The 12,272-nt window shown below is 38.9% G+C and overlaps 2 protein-coding genes across 4 annotated transcripts in view; both read right to left on the bottom strand.

The window, feature by feature from the left end:
* LOC115626156 (voltage-dependent calcium channel type D subunit alpha-1) overlaps window positions 1-6,304 on the bottom strand; it is a 25,184-nt gene extending 18,880 nt beyond the window's left edge. For 2 of the 3 annotated variants that reach the window (XM_030521420.1, XM_030521422.1), the window contains exons 1-13: window positions 5,494-6,303; window positions 5,216-5,435; window positions 4,041-4,146; window positions 3,616-3,755; window positions 3,342-3,448; window positions 2,423-2,575; window positions 1,744-1,925; window positions 1,163-1,682; window positions 872-1,097; window positions 605-815; window positions 332-541; window positions 141-268; window positions 20-78 (exon numbers count right to left, since the gene is read on the bottom strand). In XM_030521420.1, the coding sequence (XP_030377280.1) occupies window positions 20-78; window positions 141-268; window positions 332-541; window positions 605-815; window positions 872-1,097; window positions 1,163-1,682; window positions 1,744-1,925; window positions 2,423-2,575; window positions 3,342-3,448; window positions 3,616-3,755; window positions 4,041-4,146; window positions 5,216-5,435; window positions 5,494-5,635 (2,404 nt within the window). In that variant the 5' untranslated portion in view covers window positions 5,636-6,303. Of the gene's footprint in view, window positions 1-19; window positions 79-140; window positions 269-331; window positions 542-604; window positions 816-871; window positions 1,098-1,162; window positions 1,683-1,743; window positions 1,926-2,422; window positions 2,576-3,341; window positions 3,449-3,615; window positions 3,756-4,040; window positions 4,147-5,215; window positions 5,436-5,493 lie in introns of all 3 variants that reach the window. The other variant, XR_003995570.1, reaches the window with a different exon arrangement.
* On the bottom strand, window positions 5,931-12,272 carry LOC115626019 (voltage-dependent calcium channel type D subunit alpha-1-like). Its single transcript, XM_030521267.1, has 6 exons — window positions 12,253-12,272; window positions 10,650-11,077; window positions 8,615-9,473; window positions 6,460-6,779; window positions 5,984-6,291; window positions 5,931-5,942 (listed from the first exon to the last, which is right to left on the bottom strand). The coding sequence occupies exons 2-6, from the start codon at window positions 10,657-10,659 to the stop codon at window positions 5,931-5,933; spliced, it is 1,509 nt and encodes a 502-aa protein (XP_030377127.1). The 5' UTR covers window positions 10,660-11,077; window positions 12,253-12,272.

Below are 12,272 nucleotides of genomic sequence, written 5' to 3'. Positions count from 1 at the left end.
TTAACACTGTTCGACATACCATCTTGCTCTTCCTCACACATCTCGCGACCCTCCTCATCGGTTAGACTTTCATGATCCCTGTTAAATTTAAAGTTAAAAAATGAGTATGTTTTTAATAATTTAGGGCACTGTGCAAGCACATTTTATCATCGTCCATCTCATGATCCTGATCCATATCCATATCAATATCAATTTCCATATGTTCGTCATCCTCACCGTCAATGGTGGGCGTGGGACTGCGGGACTTTTTCATGCCTCCATCATCGATCTAAGATTATTAATATTATATTATTTGTAGAGTATTAGAGATTTAAGCGATGATTGTACGCACTGGTTCTTCTTCTTTCTCCACATCAGACAGTGAATCAGCGTCGGCCAAATTATCGACAGCAATGGCCAAGAACACGTTTAGCAATATATAATTACCGCAGATAAACAATATAATAAAGTAAATACAAGCCAATGCACCAATCGATGAGACCCCACCATAGGCATTAATGCCATCATACATAACCATATTCCAATCTTCGCCGGTCATTATCTGAAATGGAACATTGGAGTGTATTTGAAATGTATGCTTATTTATGAGATAAAGCATTCCTACCTGAAACACTGTCAGCAAGCTTTGCCAAAAGCTATCGAAATTCGAGCGAGACTTCTCGATTTTGCCGTCAAAATTGAATTTACCACCAAATACTTGCATGCCCAATAGTGCAAATATCACAATGAATAGGAAGAGCAGTAACAAAAGCGAAGCAATTGATTGAATTGAATTCAGCAGGGAAGCCACCAGATTTGAAAGCGAACGCCAGTATCTGTAAGGTAATGCGTAAGATTCCAATTGAATGATTCTGAAGTGGGGTTTACATACTTGGTGACCTTAAAGACACGCAACAAACGCACGCAACGCAGCACCGAAACGCCCAGAGGGGGCATCATGCCCGTATTTGTGAGTAGGGTTTCTGAAATACTGCCAATTACCACAAAGCAATCGAAACGATTAAACAGTGATACGAAATAGCCTTGAAAACCCAGGCTATACATTTTCAGCAACATTTCACAGGTGAAGAGACCAATGAAAAAGATATTCGTATATTCTGTAATGAAGTGAAGGAAATCATTATTTTCTGCCATATAAAATGTATTTTATTTTGAAGCTTACCTTGAAAATGGTCCAACCATTCCTCCTGGCCGTAGTGCTCTGTCGCTAGAACGCTTGTATTTAGAAATACTAGAACTATAATCAACCAATAGAATGCTTGTGATTTAACAGCTTTACGGCAGGCACGTCGCATGCGTCGGTTTCCACGATCGAAATCCTTTTTCATTTTGCGCCAACGTGATTCCGTTTGCTGCATTTCCTGGTTCTCCTCACCCAGATTCTCAAGGGAGTCCATCTCATTGGGCTGTTTGGTTTTGCCGTCGGTCATTAGACTGCCCACTGCATCCGGTTCAATGTCCTCGGCCTGTGTTATCCAATCGAGGTAGCCCCTCAAATCCTCCTCAATTTGTTGCTTTTCGCGCAATTTTTGAAAATCACCCCTATTTTTGGCCTTGTTACGTTCCTTGGAGAACTCACCGGACAACACACCAAGAATTAGATTCATAACGAAGAAAGCGCCCAAAATCACCATAGAAATGAAATACATCCACTGCCAGGTGCTACCCATAGCATCTTGAATCTAATTAGATCTTAAATTAGCTTGAAAGAGTCCTATTTTCCCCCCCCTTTCCCATACTCACAAAATACAGCACGTCGGTCCAGCCCTCAAGGGTTACGCACTGGAATACTGTCAACATAGCCAGTCCAAAGTTATCGAAATTGGTGATGCCTGAGTTGGGGCCTTCCCAGTCGTCGTAGCATTTCATGCCCGAGGGACACTCATAGCCAGTGCCGCAGGGCCTGGGATCATCCTCCAAATCACCTATATATCGATTTTTTGTTTTTGGGGGATTTCGTTTTTAGGTTTCATGCATTAGTAATGATTTTTTGATGAGAAATGTTTGACTCTGCAAGTTTGTGAAGTTTTTTTTTTGTGTATTTGTGTGTTGTTGTTGCGGAATATGCCGCTTTGGCATATAAAATATTGTCTTTTTAAACTTCAACAGCTCCATTAACTAGTAGATTAGGTTTTAAATACACACAACGGAAACTCGGCATATATGTATGTAGTATATTGGATGGTGTAGGGCATATCTTTAGTGTTTAACGGTACTGAACAACGAAACTTTGTAAGTAAAATGTGTGTGTATAATGTTTTTGGTTTTTTTTTTGAATACTCTGCCCTAGTTGCCGTGCACTAATCTACTATTGATAGAGCCTTCTCTGACGTTGAATTTTAATGCGACATATCTGGTGGCATTCAAGACATTGAATGATATTCGTACTATATATATAAGATATACTAAAGAAAAGGCTTACCTGTTACCGGATCACGACACGACTTGTGCAATTTACCAGAGAATAATTCTAAACCAATGATGGCATAGATGATTATTACAAATATGACCAGGAGTGCAATGTGAAACAATGGCACCATGGCCTTTAAAATTGAATTAAGCACAACCTGTAGACCTAGAAAGCGTATGAATAGCCAATACAATAAACATGGGGTTACACAGAGGTCACTACAGTACATACAAAAGCATCTGTGTAGCTATGCTGCACAACACTTAAGGACTCGTAAGGCCTACTTAGGGCGTACAAAAAAATACAAATGCTATCTAAATAATAACTGAACTAGTGGTAACCAAAAATATACAATTCACATTCAATATTATTGTTTTTCCTTAAACTTAAGATAAATGAAGTAAAATTATATTTTAAGGAAAATTAAATTAAATTATTCGTATTTCTGACAATGGATAGGAAGCAATCGGGTCCGACTATATTATACAGCTACAATAGAAAAGAGCTATTTTAAAAAGATTCTTTCTTTACAAGACTTGTGTGGAAACTGATTTCGTGTTATTAGGCGACCTGTTATTTTACTTTACGATGTGAAAGAGTTTTAGCTGCCAAGATATGGTTTGAGAAGAGTCTTTGTTTGGCAAGGACAGATTGACCCTCAATGTAAATAAAATTAGCATCTAAAGAGTATGCTAATCTTCACAAGAAAGTTTGTCCTTAACACTACTCTCATCCTACAATCTTCCTTTCCTTTAGATTCGCTCTTTTTTATTCGTTATGTAGAAAGATTTATAGGCAACGATCCTTGGTCTTTAGCATTTTTGTATTGTGCAGCATACAACACCAACTACGTTGCTGACCGTAGTTCTTGAATATATAGATTTATTTTGTGCTCTACAGGACACATCAAATTTTGGTGCTAAGCTCTTACTTGGTACGCCCGATACAAGTCTCAATGGACGCAGCACACGAAAGGCACGCAAAGCTTTCACGTCAAAGCCTTCCTTCATCAAATTGGACAGTGCTGTACTTATCATACTGGAAAAATTTTGGCATACAATTTCATACGTTTCAGTCGTTTTTTGTTGTTGTAAATTGGATATAAGGTAACATAGAAAATTGTTATTATGTTGGCCATCAGCATCGCGATTGCAATACAGGGCCGAGCGCTTTGCGCTTTTAACGGGCATATTTTATATGCTTACCCTATAACTACAATTGTAAAATCTAATAAATTCCATCCATTTCTTAGATATGCACCATTATGTAACATAAAACCATATGCTAAAATTTTCATAACACATTCCGCTGTGAATATTACTAAGAATACGTTTTCGATTTTCTCCTGTGGTTGGGTGTGTTCGTGCGTGCGTGCGTGCGTGCGTGCGTGCGTGAGGGCGGGCGGGCGGGCGGACAGGGGGATGTACGAGTACACAAATATTGTTTTTGTTTTTTTTTTTTTTTTGGTTTGATTGATGGTGCCATGGGTGGTTTGTGATTATAATATGATAATGAAAGTTTTGAGGTAATGAGACGCATGTAAATAACAGAAAGAAGATATTTAATTAGATTAATAAGGAATTGTATTATTTGTATGGTTGTGTGCTGCGAACCAGCAGCGTTAACTTACCAAGGTCTGATTCGTCACGTTCGAATCGCTGCCCGGATAAGGCGTGTAAACGGCCAAGGCAACACAATTGGCAAAAATGGTTAGCAAAATGAGGAATTCGAATGGTCTGGCGGTGCGCAAGGATTAAAGAAAACCAGCAACTAAATTTGTACTAAAAGCAGCAAATACGACTAGTAGTAGAGTTGTGTTGTGCCATTTAAGCAAATGAACTAGTTCATTGTGGTGTAAATGAACTTATTTGTTACTTGAAATTATGTATGTATTCTTTAATAGGCGCTAATCTACTCAAGCAGTATAAAGTTATGCGGTTGATTGACAATTAAAAATCCACTTTCTACGTATATAGATTACTGACCAAATTATTTGAAAATATTCAAAAAAAACGTTTCTATGTTGAAAGGAATTCGTGCTTTTGTTTAAGCCAGTGCTATCTAAAATATATTTATTTTAATAAAGTGTTGATAAATGATAAGGCACAAGCTGTGTTATTAAAGAAGGAAAACATAACGTTGGTGAGTTGTGGAAATGGTAGAATTTTGAAATACCAAGGCCTGTTCCCGTTTTTGAATCTAATCATATTATTTACTATTAAAAGTGGTGGTAATTTTTGTTCAATAAGCTTTGCCTGCGAACTAACAATTGATACAAATTCTTAATTATCTTTAGTATTGATTTTAAATATACTGAACAGTGGTTATTCAAACAAATTGTATACATTTTTATTGGAAAACAAGTTGAAGAACAAAACTAAAGTCATCATCAGCTCATTTTATTTGTTATTTGAAAGGTTCTGCGAATAGTTTAATAAACATTCAAATAAACAATAAACAGTTCAGTTCAAAGCACTAGAAACCTTCATGAAAATAATCTGTTATTTACATCTGCTTGAACTTTTATCGGGAGCTTTATGATGATTAATTATGATTATCATTAGTTTTCTGTGCACTCAAAAGTACGTTTCGGAAACGGGAAATGGACTTAAATAAAGAAGTCTTTATGAACACAAAATGTGTGGTGATCTATAAAATAGAAGAAGCTATTAAAAAGCTATAATATCTAATTGGGCTATTTGTTAAGCCTAGAACTAGTAAGCATATGAACTAGTTCAGGCCAACACAACTCTACGATTATGTGAATATGCAAGTTTTGTTGTGGATGGTTTGGCAAAAGGATACTTCCATTCCACAATGCGTATGCAAAGGGCACGAATGGGATTCTTGAGGCCTAAGCAGAATAGTGCACGTTGTGGACGGTCTGGTTGCGGTTTTCCTCGACGCTGTGGTCGCTTCGAACCAGCACCAGCTGCGCCCGCCTTCTGGCCACCAGCTCCGCTGGGCCCAATGGTAGTGCCATTCATAGTTTCCGGAATGTTTGCAATGCCCATGGAATCGACGCCTGTGGATGGTTGATATGATGATGTGATGGACTTGAAGCGTTTTGAATCAGTACTTACCCATTATATTGCTGCCGCCACCAAGATCCGTACCACCGCCATCGTAGCGTGCCGAATTTGTCATTTCACCTCCCCCGGCTGCGCCGCCATTGCCGTTTGGCGTAAAGGTGCCACCGCCAGTGGCGCCACGTTCAAAATCCATAATGTTGAAAAATTTCCCGGAACCGGGTCCGCCAAAATTATCAATTAGCTCCGCTGAGCTGGAGTAGAAGGGTGAGAAGGCTTGTGTGTCGTCCTCCTCCTCCTCCTCGTAGTACTCGCAATCGTCTTCGTCTCCGTCCTCACCTTCGTTTGCGTCGTCTTCGTCTTGTTGTTGCTGTTGTGCTGCCAACTGCTCCTGCTCATCAATATCAATAGTTGTGCCCTCGGGCTCACCTATTTCGTCCTCGTATTCGTCCTCTACTACGTCCTCGTCGTCGTCGTCCTCTTCGGTTATTCTACATGTCCTCCTTATTGAGGGTCGATTGCGTGTATTTTTTCTTATAATGACATCGGCATTATCATCAACATCACCGACATCATCGAGCGAATCGTCATTCCCGTTGCGCACACTAGAAATAATGGCCACATCGTCTGCATCCTCGTCAGAGAGTCCACGTCTATCGCTGTAGCTCTCGCAGTCTGTATTCGCGGCTCTCTCCTTGTTACTCTGTTCGGCGGCAGCGGCCGCTACGGCAGCTACTATTGCTGCAGTGCGAAGCGTCTGCGAGCTAAGATCCTCCTCTGCCTCAACCGCTATGCGATCCTCAACCTCGCCGCCAACGTCGTCGTCGTCGTCCTCGTCCTCGCAGTCGTCGGCTATAAAGCTGTGCACGTCGCCGACACCAAAGCCATGCAAGGTGCTATTATCGCCGGTGATATCGCAGTTGCAGCTGTTGCTGCTGCTACTGTCGCCTCCAATGGCGCTGTAGCTGCTCTCGTCGTCTCTGCCCCCGCTGCTGAAGCTGCTGTTGGTGCTCCCCGCACTGGTCACACTATTCTGGGGCTGTTGTTGCCAGGCGCTGGCCGCAGCGGCCGCGGCGGACTGGGCCGCAGCAAGTGCCTCCTCGGGGGTTAGGCGTTGGCCGGCCGGAGCACCTGTGCCGCATGAAGTGCAGGAGGACTTGCGGCGCTTGTTGCCGTTTCCACCGTTGTTGCTGGAGTTGTTGTTTTTATGACGACCTCGCTTAAAGTCGAGCTTGTAGGTGCTGTTATTTACAATTTGTGTGGTGACCGTGCTGAGTGCTAGCTCGGTATTGGTCGAACGCTTCCTGTTGTTGGCCGTGTGCTCCTCCTCAAGCGGACAGCTGTGGACATTTAGTTAAGGGAGATAGTACTTTAATTAGAACGGTATTTTATTATGTATAGTTGTGTTGGTATTTATACATATAATCAAGAATCTTGGGGCTCTTTCACTAGCAATTTCCAAATAAAAATCAATACAACACAGAGTTGCCCGAATATGAATTTTTGAACATGCGCAGGTTTCGAGAACTCTCAAATGAAGTGACCTATTTGTTCGCTTTTTTATTTCCATGCAATGATCTCAAAAGGGTTGCGATTGCATCGGATTTCAATGCATTTCATCGAGAATTTGTTGAGACTACATATTAACTACACTTTGCTAAATGGGAATGCAACTATTTTTAGTTGACTACGCAATGATTGAATGGGCTTAAGAATTACAGATCTATCTACATATATACACAAATCACGGCTTTCGACTCTATGGGATCCATCAAAGCATCATTTAGTTAAGTTCCGTACTTATATCAATGCAGATAAGCAACAAAATCTGCAGTTGTGCGACATATTGCAGAATATTTGTTTCATTTGGCTTATCATCTAGAAAATCGGCAGAAAATTAAATATAAATACGAATGCAAGCTTAGTTTATATAGCTTTGAGATTGTGAACAGTATTGCTAAAATCTGTAGCGCAAAAAACAACTTAAAGCCTTTTTCTCCTAAGGATTAAATACCAAGGTATATATACTATATATTATAACTATATAAATCGATTTATTTAGTCAGGCTGATAATGAATTTATGTACTGTAAGGGGTCAGATCAGATTATTCTTAGTTTGTAGTCAACAATTGTGAAGTTATTGTATTTCAAGATAAGATTTACTTTAATAATTTGAGAAAGAAGAATCAGCTTAGTTGCTAAACTCTGATGGGCCTACGGGAACCGTTTTAGTAATCTTTTTTAAATGCTTAAGAGTAACTAACTAGTTTGATTCAGTTAAATCAATGCTGATCATTCTTTGTTTTTAGTCAACAATTGTGAAGTTATTGCACTTCAAGATAAGATTAATATTATTTCTAGAGAAGAATCAGTCTTGTTTTTAAACTCTGATGAGCATAAGGGAATCGTTTAAGTAATCTTTTTAAAATGCTTAAGAGTAACTAACTATGTAGTTTGTTGCAGTTAAAATAATGCTGATTATTCTATGTTTTTATGTTTTTCTATGTTTAAGTAATGCATTTGTTGCTCCCCATCTACAATTTCAAAGCTATGTCTCGCAGCAGCGGCTTGTTCCTCTTCTTTTACTTTTTCAGTGCCTTTATGTAAGTATTACAAGTATAGGTGGTTTTGAGATTTCAGAGTTCCATCACTCTTCAAATCGAAAACAGTAACTTTAAATGAGTCTAGATGATTGTTTTTTAAGCAATAAGACATTTAAAACAGACCTAATAAGCATTTTTGTAAATTGTAAACTGTAAATTGTTATAATAAAAAAGTAATTGCTTTGTTACCTTTCAATATATTCGCCCTGCTTATAAAACAACTTTGTGGACTAGGAACCTAATTCCTCGCTCAATTCTTATAAATAATTTTGCGTGCAATTGTTGTACAAAGTTATTTGTAATTGGATACGAAAAACACGAGTTAGCATGCGCTTCATACACACGGGGACACACACACATGAACTTACATAACAGCGAGTACAACATATAGTATAGAATTGGTTGGATAGACACAGACATAGATACATACGAGTAGTAGTTTAAAAATAGAAACAGCTCTCAAGGTCTAACTTACTATGCCCTAGTCCTAGTAGTATGTTCCAAATACTCAAACTCTTGCATTGCATTGTAAATAAATTTTCTTTCGTGCTCCTGCTGGAGCTGCATATACCTTTGTTGTAGCACCGATGTGGTGGCCAATGAGGAGGCAGTCGGCGGACTGTGTCCCACAGATGCTGGTGCCGATGGCACCGGCAATGTTACGGTTGGGGAACGCTGCTGATGATGATGCTCGGGCCTAACGATTACCACTTCCAAATCACTTTTGGGTGATGGTGAAGCTGCGGCGGCGGCGGTGGCGGCTGCTGCTGCTGCTGCTGTTCCTGTTGCCTTCGATTTTCGATTATATTTTCGACTGCCACGATTCGACGTGTCCGATTTGTGAAGCTGTGCCGAATCGCCCGCCTTCAGATACCGACGACTTGTGGCCGGTGAAGTGGGTGAGGGCTTGCGCTCTATGATTAGAGTGTTATCATCGTAGGCAATGCAATTAACCAATTCCCCACCAACACCTACACCACTGACACCCGCGACCCCCGACCCAGACCTGCCCCCTTTATTCTTATCATCGACATTGTCATAAAGCTTGGCATCCTTTTGCCTTTGGAATTGCAGTTGGCGGCGACGTTGCGAAGATGTCGTTGCCCCAGCTCTCGGGCTTGTCCCATCGATTGTTGTTGCTGTTGTGCTTTGTTGTTGCTGTTGCTGATTCTTGGTCGTAGCACATGATTCATCGATGACCACGCAAGATGCTAAAGATGTTGGTGTTGTTGCTGTTGCTGTTGTTGTTGGCTTAAGTGTTACGTCTCTGCTCGTTTCCTTATCATTATTATACTGATGATTTAATTTATTATTGGTATTAGAACTATCCAAGGCATCATATTTGTTAATTTGTTGTTTCTGTTGTTGCTGTTGTTGCTGTTGTTGCTGTTGTTGTGGTTGCGTTGATGAGGCATGCTCCTTATGGTCGCCTATGGTTGATGGAAATGAGATATTTGCAAAGATGAGGGCAAAGTTTGTTATTAGTTTAGCTCTTATTACGATGTGGTTGTTAAGCGACTATATGTGTGCTGAGACTAATTAGATAAATATACATATGTATATAGATGAAGGCGACCCATGACGGAGGAGGTTATGCATGTTTATATAGTTGTGATTAAATGAACAGAATGTGTGATTGAATGGTTGAATAAAAGAGATTTCTAGTAAATGATATGATTAAGTGGAAAAGTAAGTATTTCTAAATGTGTGTCTTCTATACATATTGATTGGATGTTTGATAAGTGTATATATTTATTAATATTTGATAACTAATGGGATGGAGTATTAAGGTAAATTTAAATACATCTACGGTATGAAAAAAAAATACGTCATTAAAAATATACTTTGTGCTCTAAAAAGATTGAACTAATATTGATTATACATTTTACGAAACTGTCAAAATATTCTAAACTCTTTTCTGCGAATTTTATTTTTATTGGCAGCATTTTTCACTTGAAAATCTCAATTCCCACGAACTCTTTTTGGATACTCGCTCTCAAGGTGATCTTATAGGGGCCCAGAACATTTTTATAATTTGAAGGATTGTTTCCAAAATGTTTATAAACAGCTTTCTTGGTATCTTGAACATTTTTATTAAATTTATAATAACAGTTAATTCCCGCTGTTTTAAAGCTGTTAAGACATGAATTTTAAATTGTTATTAAATTAGTTTGTTTTGAAAAATGAGGATACTTTAGTTAAAAAAATTGGTGAAGAAAATAGGCACAAAGCATATGCCTTCAAAATTACTTATTAAACGAAATCGACAAAACATCGAGTTGTTACACCTGAGGCGAAAAATAAGCCAGAAGTATAATATCAAAGAAATGCTATAAAGGAAGTACCCAAATCACGTTTAAACAATGAACATAAAAAGCCAACATTTGCAACTCAGTCGCAATTAATTTCGATTTGTAATTTCAATTTCAAAATCAAATTTCTATAAATCAAAAAAGGAAGATATATTTTTCGCAAAAAATGTCGTTCCAAGTATAGGCAAACCTCTAACAACATCCTTCAAATATGATTAAAAATAACGCAATACAATTGATTTAAGTTGTGCTGGAAGCATAAAGACAATCTATTGCGCATACGCCGCGTAGTACCTGTATTCATATTTGTAGTTTCCTGCCCACTGCCAGTATTATTTTCGTTTCATGTGCTGTACGATGGTTCGACTGTGAAAAACTCACTCCTTCCAAATGCGGTCGTCGTCAGCAACAGGTGTGTTTTGTCTCAGCGCAGTGACATATCGGCACATTCGCATGCAAAGCAGCTAAGCACACTCAAGCTATGTATTCTGTCACTCGCACACACACACACACATACACATGCGCACAAACTTGGCATTTAGTTGATGTTTATATTGAGATTAAATTTAGCTGCCAAACTGGTAGACGGTGGTGAATTTTTCGGTTTATTCAGGACGCACTAGTTTATTTTTTATGTATTTGTATATTTTTGAAACGGATGCAATTTTTGTAAACTTATTTCGTTTTAAATTTGGCAATATTTAAAGTCTATGGTTTTCCGGCTAAAATAAAACGTAGTATTTAAATTGTTAAACGTTAAATGATGAATTCATATGCTTGTGTCTTTTCACATTTATTGAATTATGGAAATAATCCAGGCCAATGCAATCTAGTTGAGGCTTTGCCGATAACTTATCACTGATTAGTGCTGGCATACTTACATATACGTATATACATATATGTAGACATTAAGCACGTGCCTGTGTGTATGAGTGTTTGCGGGACTGTGTGCTTCAAATGGCGTGCGTGCGCGCATCAAAACAAAAACATACGCAATGTTTACATTTTCTTTGTTGTCCAACATTTTCCGAGCTGTCAAAATGGCAATCAACTTTGAACACTGCTCTCCCGCTCTCTCAGCGCTCGCCCAGCTTGGCACTCTCACGAAAGCACAATTAAAGTTACTTTGCAGCCGTAGCCAAAAAAAAGAAACCAAATGGAAAACAAAAAAGTTATCAAAAAGCATTTGGCTTTCATTAAATGTTTGTCAGTCTGTCGGCATGTCTGAGCTCTTCTAGCTTGAACATTCGTCATGTTGCGACTATGTATATTCCCTGGCATATAATTTTATTAAAACACACACACACACACACACAAACAGGGACGCACTTTGGGATTAACATCGAGTGGCATTTGCAAATGGGGTCAAGTGCGCGCGCTCCTTTACATTTTTTTATATGTATATATATATATACATATAAATAGGTACAACTAATAGCAGTGTGTGCGCCATTTTACTTTATGGGCTGTCTAGGGAATAGTTAGCATACTTTTGTGCGCAACGCACTTTTAGTTCTGCACCCGTTTCCATTTTCGTTGATTAAATTAAGTAGTGCACAGCAGTTGAAAAGTAAACGCTGACCGATTGACCTACCCAGGCATATGTAATAAGTACACACAGGAGTGCGCTCGCACACAAACACTGACACACTCACACACACTCACACTCACAGACACACGCGCACACATATAACAAGCTGTGTGAAAAATTCAGACGCAGTTGGTGAAAAAAGCGAAAGCCTTACACATTTTCACAACATTTTCACTTCATTTTTTAGCCTTTTCTGGTCACCTTTTCGTTTCATTTGATTTGTGCGCGACGCTTGCATTGGCTGATTATACTTTGCCTATATATATATTTATCAAATATATATTAAAATAGTATTATTTTTCTCACAGGCAACGACCAACAGCAAC

This window comes from Scaptodrosophila lebanonensis, unplaced genomic scaffold (assembly GCF_003285725.1).
Source record: "Scaptodrosophila lebanonensis strain 11010-0011.00,11010-0021.00 unplaced genomic scaffold, SlebRS2 tig00000080-arrow-pilon, whole genome shotgun sequence".
In the NCBI taxonomy this organism is placed as follows: Eukaryota; Metazoa; Arthropoda; class Insecta; order Diptera; family Drosophilidae; genus Scaptodrosophila; species Scaptodrosophila lebanonensis.
The sequence above is the reverse complement of the archived record's forward strand: the minus strand, read 5'-3'. Positions and strand labels throughout refer to the sequence as shown.

Coding starts and splice junctions, on each gene's coding strand:
- LOC115626019 (XM_030521267.1), bottom strand. Junction 6,780..8,614: donor ACATCGGTGCTACAACAAAG/GTATATGCAGCT, acceptor AAATGTCCACAG/CTGTCCGCTTGAGGAGGAGC. Junction 6,292..6,459: donor GCCCCAGAATAGTGTGACCA/GTGCGGGGAGCA, acceptor ACAGCTTTATAG/CCGACGACTGCGAGGACGAG.